The sequence below is a fragment of the Myotis yumanensis genome, unplaced genomic scaffold (genome assembly GCF_028538775.1).
Source record: "Myotis yumanensis isolate MYYU_CA2020_CCGP unplaced genomic scaffold, mMyoYum1.0.hap1 SCAF_1, whole genome shotgun sequence".
Lineage (NCBI taxonomy): Eukaryota > Metazoa > Chordata > Mammalia > Chiroptera > Vespertilionidae > Myotis > Myotis yumanensis.
In genome coordinates this window covers 94,363,839-94,384,245 of record NW_027223752.1, presented here as the reverse complement: position 1 = coordinate 94,384,245, position 20,407 = coordinate 94,363,839, and the positions used below count along the sequence as shown (strand labels likewise).

The 20,407-nt window shown below is 39.9% G+C and overlaps 2 protein-coding genes across 3 annotated transcripts in view; one reads left to right on the top strand and one right to left on the bottom strand.

Moving 5' to 3' along the window:
- Nucleotides 1–14,071, bottom strand: part of PRORP (protein only RNase P catalytic subunit) — a 146,541-nt gene extending 132,470 nt beyond the window's left edge. Inside the window, exons 1-3 of the mRNA XM_070428001.1 lie at nt 12,765–14,071; nt 10,854–10,901; nt 10,259–10,391 (exon numbers count right to left, since the gene is read on the bottom strand). Coding sequence (XP_070284102.1) covers nt 10,259–10,391; nt 10,854–10,901; nt 12,765–13,747 — 1,164 coding nt within the window. The 5' untranslated portion in view covers nt 13,748–14,071. The remainder of the gene's footprint in view (nt 1–10,258; nt 10,392–10,853; nt 10,902–12,764) is intronic.
- A 481-nt stretch (nt 14,072–14,552) lies between these two features.
- The window catches only part of PPP2R3C (protein phosphatase 2 regulatory subunit B''gamma), a 31,409-nt gene continuing 25,554 nt past the window's right edge, over nt 14,553–20,407 (top strand). Inside the window, exons 1-3 of one of the 2 annotated variants that reach the window (XM_070427946.1) lie at nt 14,564–14,713; nt 14,807–15,067; nt 18,805–18,932. In XM_070427946.1, the coding sequence (XP_070284047.1) occupies nt 15,010–15,067; nt 18,805–18,932 (186 nt within the window). In that variant the 5' untranslated portion in view covers nt 14,564–14,713; nt 14,807–15,009. Of the gene's footprint in view, nt 15,068–18,804; nt 18,933–20,407 lie in introns of both variants that reach the window. The other variant, XM_070427956.1, reaches the window with a different exon arrangement.

Genomic DNA, 20,407 nt, shown 5'->3' with positions numbered 1-20,407 from the left:
CAGCAGCAACCAAAGACCCATACCCACATCCAATTCTCATAACTTTGTAAAACAGAAGTCAGGCAGCAGGAGGAAATGTACTACTTCAAGCTAGTTCTTCTGAAAAAGACTGGGGCCCAGTTGGTAGAATTTCAGCAAGTACTTTATTAGAGAAAATAAAGAAAAATAAAGAAATAAGGGAAACGTGTGATGCTGAGAAGGCATTGCAAGGAGTCAGCCTGTTTCTCTTTTTATATTTTTACCCTTTCTGTACTTCGGAACTCACTGATTTTTCTAAAAGTTTCACATTTTGGCCACAATTCTTACACAAGACACCTTGATGATCCAGAGATAACAAGCCTATTTTTCAGTTTTCAATTGTGGAGTTGAAGCGGAAATGGGGAATAGCATTACAGATTAATTAAGTATGCACTGAGTAAAATGTGCTTAAGTAGAGGAATATTTATCTTTAATGGGCTTTTATAAATAGAGAATTCAAAACACATGTTTTTAAAACTATACTTTGCAGATAATTAAATTTCTTTCTCAGTTTTTTGTTTTAACTACCAAACCCCCAAAGTTTGCCATTTACCACTCAACATTTTTTAAATCTGAGGGAAAACCTCATAGTTCATCTTAGAGATAACCAGATCTTCAAACCCAGGAGAGATGAGAGTGGAAGGTTCTGAAGACTGTGATGAAGAGCTCAGTTAGTTCACATCTTTCATAGTCTGCAGCTGCCACTCTCAAATGAAAAACAAAACAAAAACAAGCCTACATTAGATCAGATCTAATACTGACATTTCATTTGGGTCACATTTGCTGTCTAAAATCTGTAATTAGAAAAACACCAGAAGGCCTCCCTTCTGTCAATTAACTGAAAATATATTATCAAGTAGAACAAATTATTTGATTTAAACCTAACCCCTAAAAACTCAATTAAATGTACTACAGGCAATTTGCCTGCCTCCAATTTCTTTTTCAGAAAACAGAATACATAGTCATTAAGGTTTTATTTAAGAAGTTCTAAATCACAGGATTATGGGAGAGTGCTCTTATAATTAAAGTTTCATTAAAAGTTCAAAATGAGAGGACTATGTTGGGCTATTTTTTCCTTCTTTAGAGTTGTCTATTTTGACTGCAGTTTTTAAATAATTAATAAATAATTTTAACTACAGCGGGAAGGCCGGGGAGGGTTGGGGGGCGGGAGGGGGGGTAAGAGATAACCGAAGGACTTGTATGCATGCATATAAGCATAACCAATGGACACAAGTCACTGGGGGGTAGGGGAGGCCAAGGGAATGTCAAGGGGGGGTGGGGGGGAGACATATGTAATACTCTTTGCAATACTTTAAGCAATAAAAAAATAAAATAAAAAGAATGGTCAAAAATAAAATAAAATAAATAAATAATTTTATAATTAGAAAAAAAAACACTTCTATTTTGGAAAATGAAAGATGATTAAAGAAGTCTCAGTAAGAACTAAAACAGAATAGAAGAAACTAAACAGAAGATATGCTTAGTGAGACTGTCTTTGTTTTGTTTTAACTTCTTTTGTTAATATGCTTTTGTAACAAAATTGGAGGAAATATATTTTACTCAAACTTTTCAAATAGAAAGAAGAGGAAACTATTTCTAAAGCATTTCTAGAGCAGTGGTTCTTTTTATTTTATTTTATTTTCCTGTGATTTGCTTTATTGCTACATTCATTTTATGGCAGTGGTCTAGAACCAAACCCACAATATCTCCAAGGTATGCCTATACAATGTGAGGTATGCACCAAGGTACTTTATTTTTATTTGTTTATTTTTCTTAAAATTAAATTTATTGCGGTGACATTGGTCAATATGAACATATACGTTTCAGGTGTGGGTTTCTATGTTACAAGATCTGTATATTTCACCATGTGCTCATTACCCAAACTCAGATCTTCTACCTTTTTCTCCCACCCCTTGAGCAGTGGTTCTTAAACTAAGATATTACCTGTTTTTTTCACTCTCATTGCTCACAAATGTGTAGTGGAGTTTTGGCATAATATTAAAGAATAACTATAATAATCTGAAAATACCAATAAAATACTCTTACCCTTTCCAACTATATATCTCTATAAGCCTCCATTTTCTTCATATACTGCAACCAAAATAACTTACCACAACAGATTAAATACAGAAGCAGATATAAAAATTCAGCTGTCTTCTATTAAGCCATACAATTAAAGAGATTTACATGTAAAACAATGCCTATCTCTTCACATATTGTTTTTTGTTTTGGAGAACAGTTATTATTGAGAAAAATGTATTTTATGTCAACATGTAATAGTTTTTATATTGTTATTTTAAATGAATTAATATATATTTTTAAAGGTTTTCAGTTTTAACTTCTAATGAAGTAATTATCAGTAAATATAATCCCACATAAACAAAAGCTTTCAAGAGTCCTTAATTTTTAAGAATGTAAAAGGGTCTTGAGACCCAAAAGTTTGAGAATTGCTGTTCCAAAGTATTTCTTATTGTATAGGAAAAAATATCACTCTACACAAATAAGTATGTTTTAAGATAGGGGAAATAAACTTGCTTAAAAGTGAATTTATAAGTTATAGGGCAAATGATTAAGCTCAGATTTGCTTCACAAAAACCTGAGGGCCAAGGGAGGAAGAAGAAGTATAAATCAAATAAGAGTGGCCATGAGTTAATAATCACCGAGGTAGGGGTTCGTTATAATGTCTCTACTTTTGCACGTGTTTGAAATTTTCCCTAATAAAAAGATTAAATAAAGAATTGAATTCATAACTGAACAGTTAAATATGAAAAAAGAAATCTGTAGTTGTTAAGAATAAAGGAAATTAAGAAAAATTTAATTAATATTAAACTAAAAAAAAAATTAAACTAACACCATCCACATAGCTCCAAATTCACTTTTTGATCTTCACTGATGTCTTCTCAATTAGTTTCATGGAGTTAAACCAGTAGTGTACATGGATATAATATGGAGTTCTATTTTGTTCACTTAAAATTCACATACACAGCTCCCATCGTTATCTATTACTAATCTGACTTAAACAAAAATGACAGAGATCTTTCAGTTTAGTAATAAAAGAAGCCCACCAAATCCTTCAACTTTGTTGACTTCTATAACCTAAATAATTTTTACGTTACACTATCGCCATCTGCTGGCTGTAACATCTCAGTACAGTAAACAAAGGTTTCAGAAAAGCTACTTATGATTGAGAATTTTCTCCCAAAATTATCCTAAAGAAAAGAAGTTGCTATACATAATTAGGGTTCTTCAAAATCTCACATGAGAAGCAGTGATTCTCAACCCTGACTGCATTTTAAAATCATCTAAGCTTTTGAAAGTCCTGATACCTGGGCTTCAATTAAACCAGAATCTCTATTTGATAAAAATGAAAGGCAAGGCACAGACTGGGAGAAAATATTTGCAAAAGATCTATCTGATATAGGGCTTGTACCTAGAATATATAAACAACCATTATAACTCAATAATGGGAAAACAACCAAATTTTTTAATTGGGGAAATGATCTGAACTTCACCAAAGAAGATATATGGATGGCAATTAAGCACATAAAAATGCTCAACATTGTCAGTCTCTAGGAAAATGTAAATTAAGACCACAATGACATACCACTTCGATCCATTAGAATGGTTAAAGGTAAAGAGATTGACCATATTAAGGTGACCAGGATGTGGAACAACTGTAACCCTCATACACAGACAGTAACAATGTAAAAAAAGACACCATTTTGGAACACAGTTTGATGATTTCCTTACACACACACCTACCAAAAGACCCAGCTATTCCATTCCTAGATATGTACACAAGAGAAAGAAAAGTTGCAGTGGGTTGAATAGTGTCTCCTCTAAAATTCATGTTGCCACATCTAAGCAACAATATCCCCCACCCCTCAACCAAATCTGATTTCCACTCTCACTCCCTTTATGCTCGATCTTCAACCTCCAAGAGCCTTCAGTCCACTGTTCTCTAGCCTCCTAATCCATGTCCCACCCATCTTTACTTCCTATCAACTTTGACCTCATGGTCCATTAATCTAGCCGCCTCTCACCTAACACCCTCCGTTCCTGTTTTCTCTTTTTCTCAACTGTACCAGACCAGCAATCTCCTGTACCATCCCATCCAACTGCCTTCTCTGTTTGCATACTTGGATGGCTCAGGACCGCTGGAAATGGCTTAGTGAACAATGCTATCCAGCCTCAGTTGGGGTTTAGCACCACCAGCAATACTGGCCCAGTCCTCTCACAAATAATCCAAACTTCCCAGGCTTCAAACTCTCCTCAAGCGCCCTTAGACCAGTGGTTCTCAACCTTGGCTGCACATTAGAATCACCTGGGAATCTTTTTAAAATCCCGATTTCTGGGCCTCATCCTCCGGAAATTCTGTTTCTTTGTTACTAATGTTGTGGCCTCACCCCATAACAAAGAAACAGAATTTGCCCTGACCGGTTTGGCTCAGTGGACGGAGCGTCGGCCTGCGGACTGAAGAGTCCCAGGTTCGATTCTGGTCAAGGGCATGTACCTTGGTTGCAGGCATATCCCAGTAGGGGGTGTGCACGAGGCAGCTGATGTTTCTCTCTCATTGATGTTCCTAACTCTCTATCCCTCTCCCTTCCTCTCTGTAAAAAATCAATAAAATATATATTAAAAAAAGAAAAAGAAACACAATTTCTGGAGGATGAGGCCCAGAAATCAGGATTTTAAAAAGATTTCCAGGTGATTCTGATGTGCAGCCAAGGTTGAGAACCACTGCCTTAGACTATCATGCCTTCTCTCATTTTCAAATAATCGATTTGCTCTCAGAGAAATTAGAGGTCTGAATAAATGCTCCAACTCTTTGCTGCACCTATGTATTTAATGTATCCACTATCCTTAATTCCTTCCCTCTAGTCCCAGAAAAAGAGTTGGTTTTACTTCAACCCACCAGAAGTGCTCTGGATTAATCCCTGCCCCTTCTGCCTCACCAATACTACAAAACCCTGACCCAATTCACTGCTCTTTAACCATGGATACCTTTCTTATCCTGACCTTCCTTATCTTCAAAATGGTGGTATCAATTGCTAAATTATTGTGAGTATAAAAGGTCTAGAAGTACCTGACATATGGTAATCATTCAATAAACAGTAGCAATGGTTACTATTATGTTAATACCTTAAAGAAGAAAGGCAGATGACAAGAAATGGAATACAGAATTGGGGAATTGCAGAGGGAAGGAAGGATGATGCCTGGAGAGAAAAAAGAAAATAACTTCCCTTGTCATAAAATGTCTCAGTCCTTCTGTGAATATCTTCAGTTGCTTTGTGAATTATGGTTAATTAAATGTATGACTACTCTTTTTTATTTCACCATAGTCATGAACCTGGAATTCCTCTTACAAAATAACACTCTTCAAAGAGAAGATTTGCTCTAGTTACTAGGTCTTTGTCAGCAGAGAAAAGTAACAACTTTTCTTTCTATTAATCCAGAATTAAAGTGATATTCATTTTTTAAAAAATTATGGCAATGCTTAGCCATTGAGAGTGTTAAACATATGGTGATTACTGGAGGGAAAGGGGGATGAGGAAAGGTAGAAGAGGTAAAGGGGAATAAATGATGATGGAAGGATACTTGACTTGGGATGGTGAATACACAACGCAATATATTGGATGATGTATTGTAGAATTGTACACCTGAAGCCTATATAACTTTATTAACCAACTAGAGCCCATTGCAGGAAGATTCCTGCAAGAATAGGGCTTCCTCGGGCCTATTCCTGCAAGAATAGGGCTTCCTGCAGCTGGAGCGAAGCAGAGAAGGGAGCAAAGCCCGCCCTTCTCCGCTGCCTCACTCCCTCCCGCCTCCGCTGCCTCAGCTCTGCTCCCGTGTCCGCTGCCTCAGGACATTCCATTGGCAGCTGAGTGACGAGGCTGGATCAGCTGCCGGAGTGAGCGGATCGTGCCTCGCTGCTCGCCCCCGCGACCCCCGGCCGGGTCAACAGGCCCGGACACTGCAGCAGTGGCGGAGCGGCGAGGCTGGATAGGCCACCAGAGTGGGTGGATCATGCCTTGCTGCTCGCCCCTGCGGCCCCTGGCCGGGTGACACTCCAGCAGCGATGGAGTGGCCTCCACCCTGCCTCCCCCGCCACCTGCCTGGCCAACAGGCCTGGACACTTCAGTGGCAGGGCTGAGGGAACTGGGCACCACCATCTTGTGGCTATGGGCACCGCCATCTTTGTGATGGAGTGACAGTGATGATTAATTTGCATATTACTATTTTATTAGATAGGATGTCACCCCAGTAAATTCAATAAAAAAGAAAACACAAAAGAGAGTGTAAAGAAAAGTATTCAATTAGTGATTCCACAACTGGGACAAGAGCACTTCAAGGTAAGAGCCTAGGACATGTGCCAGAAAGCACAGAAGTGCTCAAAAACTGATTGGGAGGAAAAAATGATGAGGGGGGAGAGAGATGTAAAAGTCACAGTTGCTTGAAGGAACTCCCACAGGTCAAATTTGGACAATTTGAGCATCAAAAAGAATAATGAAGGTAATGAACTCTAACACCGTTAATTAAAAAAAAAAAAAAAAAAAAAAAAAAATAGAATCCTGCCCAGCCGGCATGGCTCAGTGGTTGAGAGTTGACCTATGAACCAGGAGGTCACGATTCAATTCCCAGTCAGGGTACATGCCCAGGTTGGGGTCTCGATCCCCAGTGTGGGGCATACAGGAGGCAGCCAATCAATGATTCTCATCATTGATTTTTCTATCTCCCTCTTTCTTCCTCTCTGAAATCAATAAAAATATATACTTTTTAAAAATCCTCATGTCCATACAGATTAATTTTTTTAAAATTGTTGTGGGGGAGAAAGACAGGGGAAAGGGAAACTTTTTATATAATGATGTCAGCTAATAAATGCAGAGAAATAAAATAGTCACCACTTTGCTACCTCCAAAGGTAGAGAGCATCTCCACGATTCTAAAAACATTGAGTGAAGAGTTAATGGGTGATAAGCTATCTGCACAGTCTTTTTAAAATATATATATTTTTATTGATTTTAGAGAGAGAGGAATAAAGAGATAGAAACATCGATGAGAGAGAAACATCGATCGGCTGCCTCCTGCATACCCCCTAGTGAGGATTGAGCCTGCAATCCAGGAATGTGCCCTGACTGGGAATTGAACCAGCAACCTCCCAGTTCCTGGGTCAAGACTCAACAACTGAGCAACACTGGCTGGGCTAGTCTTAAAGTATTATTTCACAGATCACTTATTTTTTAATTACAAAGGGAAATTATAAAGGGAGGAAGGTACCTTTACAATGCAGACATCTTGTATAGTGATCAAATTTAACATCAGCAAAAGTGAGCACAACTTGATATTATTTGGCTGCTGTGAGTCAATAAGAACAGAACATCATCCATGTAATCTACTAGTGCATTCATACTGAATTAATGAAAAGAAAATAATAAACAATTATACACAGTCTTGCTTCTCAATATGTGGTCCAAAGACCATAAACACATCACCTGGGATCTTATCAAAATACACAATCTCAGGCCCCACTTCAGACAGCTGAATCATAATTTGCATTTTAACCAGATCTTCAAGTGATTCGTACGTGCAAAGTTTGAAAAGCCCTATACAAGATAAACCACCCAGACTTTTCAGAAAAGTCAATGTTATAAAAACAAAAAAAGGCAGAGAAGACAATTATGGATTTAGAGAGACATAACAACCAAAAGCAATGAGTGAACCTTGACTGAATCCTGGATCAGAGATGGAAAAGTTATAAAGTACTATTTGGCGTGACAATGGGGAAAATCTGAATATATACTTTTTATTAAATGACACTGAATTAATTGTAAAGTCCTTAAATGTGATGCTATTTAATTACACAGAATTTTCTTATTCTTAGAAAATATTTGCTGAAACATTTAAAGTAACATAACTTATTTTTAAATGGTTCATAAAAACACATATATAGAGAGAAAGTGTATAAGCCATAATAACAACTGGTTACTAGATGAAGAGTAGGTAGATGTTCAGTGTGCTATTTTTTCACTTTCCTTTAGGTTGAAAATTTTACTAAATAAAAAATTGGAGGGTGGGAAGAATATTCAATTAGTCCACAACAGAAATGGTAAGTTTTTGGTAGCAAACAGCATAATTCATACAACCTTGACTCTAAACACCTACTTCAGAAGATACACATAAGTGCTCAAAAGATAAGAGAAAGGAAATCTGTTTAATTCATATTTTAGTGGTAGGAATTCCTAAGGCATTAAAGAGCTGTTACAACCAGTTGGCTGTCAGTTACAGTTGTCACTGTAACTTTTCATTTCATGAGAGGCAGTATTGTAACAACGGTTTTTAGGGTCAAACCTAGATTTTATTAGCAAGGTATCCTCTGGCAGATTTAATCTCCCAAAGTCTCAATCACTTTATCTGTAAAATAGAAATAAAATAGTTCCATATAGAGTGGTTGTAAGGGTTAAGATATAAAATAATCAATGTAAAGTACTTAGCATCACTTGATAAATGTTAACTATGATTTTATCAATAAAGTCAGCTGAAAATATTCCATAAAATGAAGATAATGTTTTTATGGACCAGATACTGACTTTATTCTGAAGATTAAAGGTTTTCATATAATCTAGGGCAGTGATTGGCAAACTCATTAGTCAACAGAGCCAAATATCAACAGTACTTCTTCAAAATAGACTCGCCCAGGCCGAAAACCGACTTCTGCGCATGGGCCACAAAGTTTCAATTGCACTGTACGTGAGCCCGCACGTGGTATTTTGTGGAAAAGCCACAACTCAAGGAGCCAAAGAGCTGCATGTGGCTGGCGAGCCGCAGTTTCCCGACGACGGATCTAGGGGCATTATCTGACATGTTATGACCGGCTGGTGTGGCTCCGTGGTTGAGCATCAACCTATGAACCAGGAGGTCATGGTTTGATTCCCAGTCAGGGCACATGCCTGGGTTGCAGGAGGCAGCTGATCAATGATTCTCATCACTGATGTTTCTATCTCTCTCTCCCTCTCCCTTCCTTTTAGAAATCAATAAAAATATATGATCTGACATTTTAAGTCAAGGTAGGAAGGTAGAATAATTTTCACTTCTTGTTTTTATTTAGTACCTTGAAGAAAAAGCATTCAATGAGATGATGGGCAGCTTTTCCCGAAAATAAAAGCATTTTACATCCACTTAATCTTGGTAAACCAGCATAAAGTACTGAAGACTAGCAAAATAAAGCTATTGAAAATAATTCAGAGAATCAAATTCAATACTAAGAAAACTTGGGAGCCCTAGCCAGTTTGGCTCAGTGGATAGAGCGTGGGCCTGCGGACTGAAGGGTCCCAGGTTCGATTCCGGCCAAGGGCACATGCCTACATTGCAGGCTCCATCCCCAGTCAGGGGCATGCAGGAGGCAGCCAATCAATGATTCTCTCTCATCATTGATGTTTCTATCTCTCTCTCCCTCTTCCTTCCTCTCTGAAATCAATAAAGAAATATATTTTAAGAAAACTTGGGAGATAATTTTGTTATCTGAAACCAGAGCTCCTCAAACTACTGCCTACATGCAAATACAAATATTGTATTTGTTCCCGTTTTGTTTTTTTACTTCAAAATACGATATGTGCAGTGTGCATAGGAATTTGTTCATAGTTTTTTTTTAAACTATAGTCCGGCCCTCCAACGGTCTGAGGGACAGTGAACTGGCCCCCTGTTTAAAAAGTTTGAGGACCCCTGTCTTAAACTCTCTTGACTAAAAAAGTTGTGAGAAACCATAATACTTTCATGGGAGTTTACTGAACACAGTTTTCTGGAAACACTTAGATAAAGAATAAGCATCGTCTTTTTGGCTTAAGTGCACCTTGTGTCCAGATGAAATAGGACTGACTTCAATAGATGGATAATAGTCTGACCCAATTGTTCCATGAAATTCTAAAGCAATCTCTCTTAAAGGCTGACAACTATGGCCAGCAAGCCAAATCCAGTCCACTGCTTCTCTTTGCATTTAAAAAAAAAAAAATCCAGTCTACTACTCATTTTCATAAATACAATTATTACTGAAACACAGCCATGCTCATTCATTTATGTATTGTCTATGGCTATTTTCACTACAACAGCAGAGTAGAAAAGTTGCAAAAGGGACTATATGACCCACACAACTGAAAGTATTTACTATCTGTCCTTTTAGAGAAAAAAATGCCATCCCCTGCTCTTAGACACCAAGAATGCAAGAAAACCTGGTCCAGACTCACCTGAGGTGTCGTCTTTTTGTATTGGTCACCTCCATCTATCACATCGCTGAGGATTTTTCTCTTGAGGAATTCATACTCTTCTGGACTCAAGTGAATAGACTCTATGGTTTTCCCACAGCCCAAACATTGACCACTGTAATTACAATTGTTTGTGTTAAGTAGTGTCCTGGAAAAGGACTTTTTAAAGAATGAATAATCCTAAGACATGAGGAAATTGAAGGATAACTTTTAAAAGAAGAATATAAGCTTTATGATCATCACATGCATTATGTGATTTTTTTGTACACCTGGTAATATCACACATTAGTGTGCCAGAAAACACAAAAAAGTAGACTGCTGGGCATCCAGATAAAGTGTTAAAAGTTATTCCTAAAACACAACTAGGAGAAAATATCTGACTTTTCACACAGGCTCACAGTACCGACAGGAAAAACACTTTGAGCACCGCGTATGCAAAACATGGCTTTTGCCTTGGGTACTCTAAATCTTAATTATTTTATCTCTAAGACATTCACGAATTAAAAGGTTTTAAACAGTAGCAAAACAACCTATTAAATCTGAATCAAACAAGTTAAAAATAAAATATTGGCCTTACTTTTTCTGGATTGTGGTAAATTGTCCTTTCCATTGTTCTCCAGGAACACTAAAAAAAAAAAAAAAAAAAGATTCCGACTGAAATCCAAAGTTTAGAAACTAGATAGGCAAAAGCTCTTAAAAGTTCAGACTATTTCCCTAGACAGGTTTAATTAGAAGAGTGGTTGATATACTGTAATAGGGCTAAGAAGCTTATGGTACCCCTCCCCTACTCTGGATCTCGTCTTCCCTTCACTTCTCTCATATGACCCGCATCTCCAAGTCTAAATCTACCTTCACAGGACCTGTACAGAAAGCAGCTGGTATTAATAGTGTAACCTCTTAATTAAACTCAACTCTAACCTTCTCCATAAAGTTGCCAGAGATTGTTCCTGCCCATGATTCAAGAGTAATTTCTTCTCTTATACTATCTTATACCACCATTATTTTTTTAAATGTTTTTATTTATTTTAGAGAGAGAAGAAGGGAGAGGGAGAGAGAAACATCGATTGGTTGCCTCAAGTGCTCACCCTGACCAGGGATGGAACCCGCAACCTGGGCATGTGCCCTGACCAGGAATCAAACCAGCAACCTTTTTGGTACATGAGACAATGCTCAACCAACTGAGCCACACTAGCCAAAGCTACTACTATTATTTAACTGACATGTATTGCATTCCCAATTGTGAATGCCATAAAAGATCTTGTGTCACAAAATATCTTCAGTGCCTACCCTAATTAGTGGCATTCAAAATACTTATTTGCTCAACTTATCATTTCTTCTTTCCTCTTACATATATCACCATGATTCTATTAATTCCATTGCTTTCTCTTCTTCAGTTCTTAATTCAGAATCTCATAATCTCTCATTCAAACCTTAATTGCCTCCAAACATATTTGTTTTCAATTTTAATCCCTCTCCAATCTTCTTTTCTCACTGTTTTGGCAGTTACCGTTCTAAAACTCCACTCCGAGACCAACACTCTTGATAACAGAATAAAATCTAAAATCCTTGCAAAGATTTTTCACAATCTAGTGCCTCTGTTGATATTCAATAAGTTTATTAAATAAGATAATTCAGCCATAGTAAGTTTGGCTCAGTGGATAGTGTCAGCCCTTGGACTGAAGGGTTGACGGTTTGATTATGGTACCTTGGTTGCAGGCTCGATCTGGAGCCCAATTGATTTGTCTCTCTCACATGGATGTTTCTCTCTCTATATATATACTGATGATATATAGTAGAAAAAGAGAGGGGAAAAAAAACAAAAAAATGAGAGAAAAGGAATAAAATTTTAGGAAATAGCCTGAAGCAAATTAATGGTGAAGAAATGAGAAAGTTAAAGACTGAAGCAATAAATAGGCACAGAGCCAGTAACTTAAATAAAAGCAAAAGAAAGACATTGAAGAGCTTTGGAGAGAGCAGTTTAATGATAAAAAGATCTAAAATGAACTGCAAGGATTAAGATTTTTCATGCTAATGCTTACATATCAGGTTTGATCAGGATCTCCCCCTCCACTCTAACCATCCAAGTTGATGAAAATGCATAGATTAAACAGAACACATTATACCAGTCACTAGGTTTCAGAACTTCTGAAAATACTAATACGACCCAGGCAGCTCGTTTTCTTGCAATAAACTCCAGCCAAAAGTGCTATTCATAAGTACTTACATCTTGCCAGATCCTTCTAAATAGAAAAATACATCAAAACTACAAATTCTCTATAATTTCCCTTTTATGTGATGAGTAGAGATTAACACAATTTGTTTATGCTGCTTTTTTTAGAGAAAGAAGATTTTGTCTTAAAGGGAAACAAATCTTAATAAGAGATGGAAAAGGTACTATAATCTGAATAATCTTTATTGGGAACCAAAAAAAAGGCAGCTATATAGGTATTAAAATAAAAACATGCAGAATAAGAAAAATCAAAATTACCTCTCAAACCATGTTTTTATACTGTGTGCAAATGATTCCCCAGGATATAGCTGATTATTTCTTAGATACAAAAGAATGTCTAGCAGTTTCTTTGAATATTGATCATCTTTTATGTCTTTTCCAAAATCAAAGAAGGCTTTTAAAGTTTCCATCATGGGAATAAGATCATGATCTAACAATTCCTGAAACAAATTCCAAGCTGTGTTTACATCTTGATGAAGGAGGGCTCCCTGGATACAGTCACCATAATTCTTTTTTGAAGGGGTCATGACTTTTTTGATGTCTTCTAACAGCAGCAAGGCCTCTCTCCATCTGTCTGAGTGGATTAATCCTCGGATGAGAAGAGTGCTTGCCGAAGATTCTAAACTCTTGTATCTGGCTTTCAAGATTTCGTAGACATCAAAAACTTCTGATGTCTGCTTATGAAAGACACAGAGACACAGATACTTGACCAGCAAATTATAGCTTACAATACCATTGTTTTTTGCAGCTACCCAGGCCAGCAAAGATTTGGCCACATCTATAGAGCTATTGTAGGCAACCATCCGTGCAATGATCCAATCTTCAAAATTAGCTCTCCCTTTGAAATCTTCTTTAAGTTTATCCCACTGCTCTGATTTCAAAGGTTGTGTTGGGAGCTGAATACTGTTTCTCTCCGGTGGCAAGGCATGATCGTGACTCCGAGGATTCATCTGAGATCTCTTCTTAGCCGCTCCAGCTGCAAAAAGGTGAGGAAACTCAGAAGAAACTTTATTACTGCCCTCATCTTTTCTGCGATATCTGGCCTTGGCAATCAGATTTATTGCTTTGGTATTTTGTGGAGACACTGTTTTAAGAGAAAACAACTTCTGTTGGTTCCTGATGCCATAACAGTCTTTCAGAAAGAAAAAGTTACAAGAGTGTCCTGGGCCTACTACCCCACGGTATGGGTTGTTTTTCCAAAGCTTCGGAAAGCTTCTAATGCCAGTGAAACAGAAAGTCATTATGCAGTGAGATCAGCAGATGGTGAAGAAAAGCCCCTACTTCTACCGCATAATTAAGGAATTGGGGGGTGGGGGGTGAGGGGACGAGTTGAAGCGCAACTTTTTAAAAGATGATTTTCAATTTCTCACAAAAAAACCAAGGCTCTGCTTTTGCGGCTACTTAATAGCAATGAAGTCTTATGAGTTTTCACCCTTAAAAAAAAAAATGTTGCTCCGGGGGCATCCGATCTCCGTCGCAGTCCGCAGAACCGGGGCAGCAATGTCTGGCGCCGGTTACAGTGCAGTCCGCGAACCTGAGGAAAGAGCACAAGGAGGGCCGCCCAGTTTCACTCACGGGAATCACAACGGTCCTTGAAACGGGATCGGACCCCATGGGTGCCTCGCTGAAGGGGAGGCGTAAAGTCGAAAATCGTGACCCAGAGGCCCAGTCCCACCAGCAGCAAGGGCAGCGGCGAGAGCAGGCTAGGGGCCCGGGCTCCGCATAACTGACCCCAGACCCCCAAACCCGCAGGCCAGGGAATGGGCTGGGGAGGCGGGGGGGAGAGCGGGCCAACTGCTCAGGTAAGGGAGGGGGTCCACCAAGGGCTCCGCCCACAGCGCACAGATCCATCACAAACCAAGTTAACTTCATTCAACAACTCACCGCAGCGCGCACGCTTTGTGAACGCGGCAATAACCGCGGCGGAAACTACCGGATCCACAATGCACCGCGACGGCCCCGCCGCGGGGGCGTGGCTGAGCTGGGCCAGGCCTGGCGGCAGAGAAAGGCGGCTTTGAAGCTTTTAGTGGCAGAGGGAGCCTACGGGGGCTGGTCAAGGCGTCTACTACATTTAGGGGAACCTTTAGGGCCTCATATATCCTCAAGGAACAGTAAAAAAAAATTGTGGCGAAAACGCTTCCCGGAAACGCCAAAGGACTCCTGAATCACGTGGTGCGTGCGCGCCAAAGGCCCAAGATGAACTAAAAGTACGGGCTCCCTATCCTGCGCCTTTACAATCTGGCGCTGTGCGATTGGGAAGGTGCCTTAAGGACATAATTTTCCACCTTTTCTCCCGCCAGCTTTCCCCGCTGTTGGTGTGACCGCCGCGTTCTCCGCAGTGACCACATTCCCCGTTTTGCCTCCTCAGCCGACTTCCGCCCGAGTCCAAGATGGCGGCCGGGCGGCCTCCGCAGCCTCTCGGAGACTGGCGGCGGGTTGATGTCTGAGCTGGTGGCGGGGGTAGCGATTAGCAGATGCCGGAGCTGCTGCGCGGGAGTCAGTCATGGACTGGAAAGAAGTGCTTCGCCGGCGGTTAGCGACGCCCAACAACGGCCCCAACAGTGAGTCCGGGAAGGGCCGCCCGCGGAGACAGCCCGGCCCTCACCCCCTAGAGGTGGGGGCAGAATGGGAGGGGCGGCGGCGGGGAGCCGCGCTTTCCGCTGCTGTGAACACTCTCCCGAGAAAGCGGGCGGAGTGGGCTGCGCTTCAGATCGGGGAGGTTCACCCACACTTCCCGAGGAAGGATGTGCGGGCGGGGAGCTCCCAGATGGAGGAGGAATGAGAACCCTGGTTCCAACAACTCCGGGGTCCTACCGCCGTTTTACTATCACTTTCCCTTCCCTCCTTATCCATTTAACTGTCATACTCCACTTTTCTTTGTCCCGTTCCCCATCCTTCACTCTTGCTTGTTCACCAACCTGTTTAAACTCTTTCCTGTTTCACACCTGCACCCTGGGCAGCCGAAAGTGCCGGAGAAAAACGGAACCGGGCACATTGTCTCTCACTTTTGATTCTTATCCACTAACGCAGCGGTTCTCAACCTGGGGGTCGAACGACCCTTTCACAGGGGTCGCCTAAGACCATCGGAAAACACATATATAATTACATATTGTTTTTGTGAGTAATCACTATGCTTTAATTATGTTCAATTTGTAACAATGAAAATACATCCTGCATATCAGATATTTACATTACGATTCATAACAGTAGCAAAATTACAATTATGAAGTAGCCACGAAAATAATTGTATGGTTGGGGGTCACCACAACATGAGGAACCGTGTTAAAGGGTCGCGGCATTAGGAAGGTTGAGAACCACTGCCCTAGACGTTCACTCTCCTGCAATCCTCACTTCCCAACCCTCCAGCCTTCCACTGTAGCCGCCTACTCCTTACCCTCAGCCGCTGAGCTTGTCTGTGTGTTTGAGTAGAAGCAATCAAGGCTCCTCGCCTGTTCCCACCGTGTCTGTCACCGCCCCCACTTTGCTTAAAAATGGGGAACTGTCAGTTCCCTGTTTGAGGCAGTCCCTCCACTCCAGCACTAGGTCGTGTCCCCTTTCTTTTATTCTCTCTCTTATTCGTCATCAAATGTTCCTTCTCTGCTGGAGCATTTCCATCAGTTACAACAAACATGCTGTCACATCCCTCACCTTAAAAAAAGTAATTTGATCTCATAGCCCCCTCCAGCTTTAGCCACATTTCTCTACACGCTTTATAGGAAAACTTACTGAAAAGGTTACCTGCACTTGTGCTTTCTCCTCCCCTTCGTTCTTAAAACCCACTCCATTGCATGTCTGTGACATGCTAATTACTGTTCCAGCTACAGGAGTAAATACAACACACAAAAACCCTGGTTCTTGTAGAACTTACACTTTAGCATCGGAAGAGATGATAAAATAAGCAAATCATACGGGCCGTACAACTTCGGTTTGAGACTGTTTGCTTCCTGGGTGTGCTAGATCCCGTTTTTGCCCACTCAAGGATATGTCCTCTCGCTCCGGCATTCTTGGTTTTTCTTTCTGTCATTCACAGCAGCATCTTCACATGGTGGTATTTCTCTCACCTTAAAGAGACTCTTAACTTCCACTTCCAGCTATGCCTTATTTCTCTGTTCCCCTTATATCTTCATCCTACACATACATACTTTCTTTTTTTTGGTTTCTAGGAGACATACACTCTTATTTTTCCTCCTGCCTCACCAGTCATCCCTTCTCAGTCTGCTTTTTCTTCCTCTTCTCCCCAACAACTTAACATTGAGTGACATAGGTTTGGGACTTAGAAGTTACACTATGAAAGTTGAAATGATAGAGGAAGAAGAAATAAAAAAAAAAGAAGAAATGTCCAAAAAATAGGAGAATCAACAGCATGGTCTCATAAAAGCCAAGAAAAGGTTAGACTCAATAGTATCAAATTTAACAGAGAAACCAAGGACAGGTGTGTCCATTAAACTAAGCAACAGAGTGGAGGGGTAGTGAAGGGTAAAGGGGCCAAATACATGGGGGTGGAAGATGATTTGACTTTGGGTACAGAGCACATAATTATACAGATTATGTATCATAGAAATGAACACTTGAAACCTCTATGATCTTATTGGACAATGTCAACCCAATAAATTTAATTTAAAAAAATAAATAAGCAATTAGGTCATTGGTTGCCCTGGCAAGAAACTCTACAGTTTCTGTAGAGTGGTAAGAGTAGAAGCAGGATTGCATACAGAAGGGATGAGAGATACGAAAGCAGAGATGGCCAACGTAGGCTTTCTTTTTGACAAAGTGTATGAGAAAGGAAGGAGTTATGTGTGGTAGTAGGTAGAAAGGAAGGACTTTTGGGGGGTGGGGAGATGGAAGAGACCTCTGTGTGTTTGTAAATTAAAGAAAAGCCAGTAAAGATGAAGGAATTGAAGGTAACTGAATGGGGGAGGGAGGGAGAAGGAAAGAAGTGATGGGACAACCAGAGAATTACAAAGGCTGAGATTAAGCACTGGGTTAAAATGAGAGGTTAGCCTTGGATGAGAGAGGAGATACCTCGTCCCTTAAAACTGGCAGGAAGAAGTAAGGTACAGATTTGATACCTTCCTGCCCTCCCACTTCATTTAGATGTTTATGGGTATCCATGTGCAGTAGACTCTGTTGTGATGAACTGGGAGAGATTGTCATCTGTTGATGGTGAATACAGAGGGGGTTTGAAGAATGTAATGACAGTTTGAAGCAGTTGGTCAACAAGAGGAATCAGCAAGAGAACATCAAGGGCAAATAAAATATGTCCTGGTGTTTTGAAAAGCTGACTTACTAATTAGTAACCATGAAATAAATTTGTGGGACCAAAATTGTACAGTTTTCTCCAAAGGTATTAAGCCATGGTAAACAAGATGTTAAGATTGGTCCAAGGGTAAAAATTAACATGGCAGATGTGTCAGAAATGCAGGCATAAGAGGAGTTTAAGGGAAAGAAATGAGACCAGGAAGAGGAAAATAAACTTTTGAGAAAATAGATAATAGAATTGGAAACCTCAATGAGGCTAAAATGCAGGTATTATGGTAGTGAGGTTTTGAATAACCAGAAGAGAAAAATTATCTGAGAGTATATTAGAGTTTTAACTTTCAGAAGAAGAGCAGATAAGATCTGTGGTCTTGCCATGGAACTGAGTGGCACAGTAGAAGTAAAAGCAAAAGCCTTCAAGGTTGAGTCACCCACATGTCTGCTCTTCCTTGATGATTGCAGGACATTGAGGTGAAGAGCCCTGTGCACCAGTTATGATCCACAAACACTTGTGGAGGAATGGATAAATGACAGCTTCCTGCCAGCAGCAGGCAGGTGGAGAGGTTGGAGAGTAACAGTATCTGGATATGTGAGCTACAGAGGAAAGGGTTTTCGGAGGAAGAGTGATTACAAGGCTGAAACTTCATGAGGTCAAGGGCTGTGCCTGTTTTCTCAGCGCCCTAGCATCAGTGACTAGTATAGGGTTCAATATGTAGTACGTGCTCAATAAATACTTTTAATTGAATGAATTAGGAACATGCCATAGGTCTATAAGAGAGGCAATGGCTTGAGGAGGAAACAAGTATAGTGATTTAAAAAAAAAAAAAAGTAGAGGGAGCAGCTGAGAGTGAAGATGTAGGAGAGGCTGTTTCAGTGGAAGATAGTGAGTCTTGGTATTTCAAGGAAGTTAATGTAAATGTTTAGTGTCTAAGCACAACCGTGAAGACCTTTTTTGCACTGTAATTAGGCTATACTAGATGACCTAAGAAAAGTATTATTTGATTTTAAAAATGCTTTCCCCCTGAATCTATTTAATTAACAGGAAAAAAAAGTGAACAGGAATTAAAAGATGAAGAAATGGATTTATTTACCAAATACTACTCCAAGTGGAAAGGAGGTAGAAAAAACACAAATGAATTCTACAAGACCATTCCCCGGTTTTATTATAGGGTAAGTGGTATCTAAGCAAATGTCTTGCAGAGTTTATAAATAAAATGCAATTTTAAAAATGGAATAAGAATATTTTATAAATAAATTGAGGATTATATCCATTTTTACTTATTTTTTTATTTTTTATTTTTTTGTTAATTCTTACCCGAGGATATTTTTCCTTTGATCTTTTATTTATTTTTTTAATTGTTTTATTGCTTAAAGTATTACAAAGGGTATTACATATGTCTCCTTTTTTTTTCCCCCGCCCTTGACAATCCCCTGGCCTCCCCTACCCCCCAGTGTCTTATGTCCATTGGTTATGCTTATATGCATGCATACAAGTCCTTCGGTTGACCTCTTACCCCCCCCCCCCCCCCCCCCCAGCTCCCCAACCCTCCCCAGCCTTCCTGCTGTAGTTTGACAGTCTGTTCGAGGCAGCTCTGCCTCTGTATCTATCTTTGTTCATAAGTTTGTAATGGTCTTTATTATCCATGAATGAGTGAGATCATGTAGTATTTTTCCTTCATTGACTGGCTTATTTCACTTAGCATAATGCTCTCCAGTTCCATCCATGCAGTTGCAAATGGTAAGAGTTCCTTCTTTTTTACAGCAGCGTAGTATTCCATCGTGTAGATGTACCACTGTTTTCTAATCCATTCATCTACTGATGGGCACTTAGGCTGTTTCCAGATCTTAGCTATGGTGAATTGTGCTGCTATGAACATATAGGTGCATATATCCTTTCTGATTGGTGTTTCTGGTTTCTTGGGATATATTTCTAGAAGTGGGATCACAGGGTCAAATGGGAGTTCCATTTTTAGTTTTTTGAGGAAACTCCATACTGTCTTCCATAGTGGCTGCACCAGTCTGCATTCCCATCCTTTGATCTTTTAGAGTGGAAGAGAGAGAAACATCGATGTGAGAGAAACACATCAATTGGTTGCCTCCTGCACGTGCCCCAACCAGAGCCTGGGCCAGGGAGGAACCTTACAACCAAGGTGCCCTTGATCAGAATTGAACTCTGGAGCCTTTGGTTCACAGGCCAGTGCTCTAGCCACCAGCCAAACCGGCTAGGGCTGGTTATATCTTTTTTAAAAAATACATTTTTGCCCTAACTGGTTTGGCTCAGTGGATAGAGCGTCAGCCTGCGGACTCAAGGGTCCCAGGTTCGATTCCAGTCAAGGACATGTACCTTGGTTGCTGGCACATCCCCAGTGGGGAATGTGCCGGAGGCAGCTGATCAATGTTTCTAACTCTCTATCCCTCTTCCTTCCTCTCTGTAAAAAATCAATAAAATATATATTAAAAATAAATAAATAAAAATAAATACATTTTTATTGATTTCAGAGAGGAAGGGAGAAGGGAGAGGGAGAAATAGAAACATCAGTGATGATAGAGAATCATTGATCAGCTGCCTCCTGCATGCCCCATACGAGGGATCAAGCCTGTAACCTGGGCATGTGCCCTGACCAGGAATCGAACCGTGATTTCCT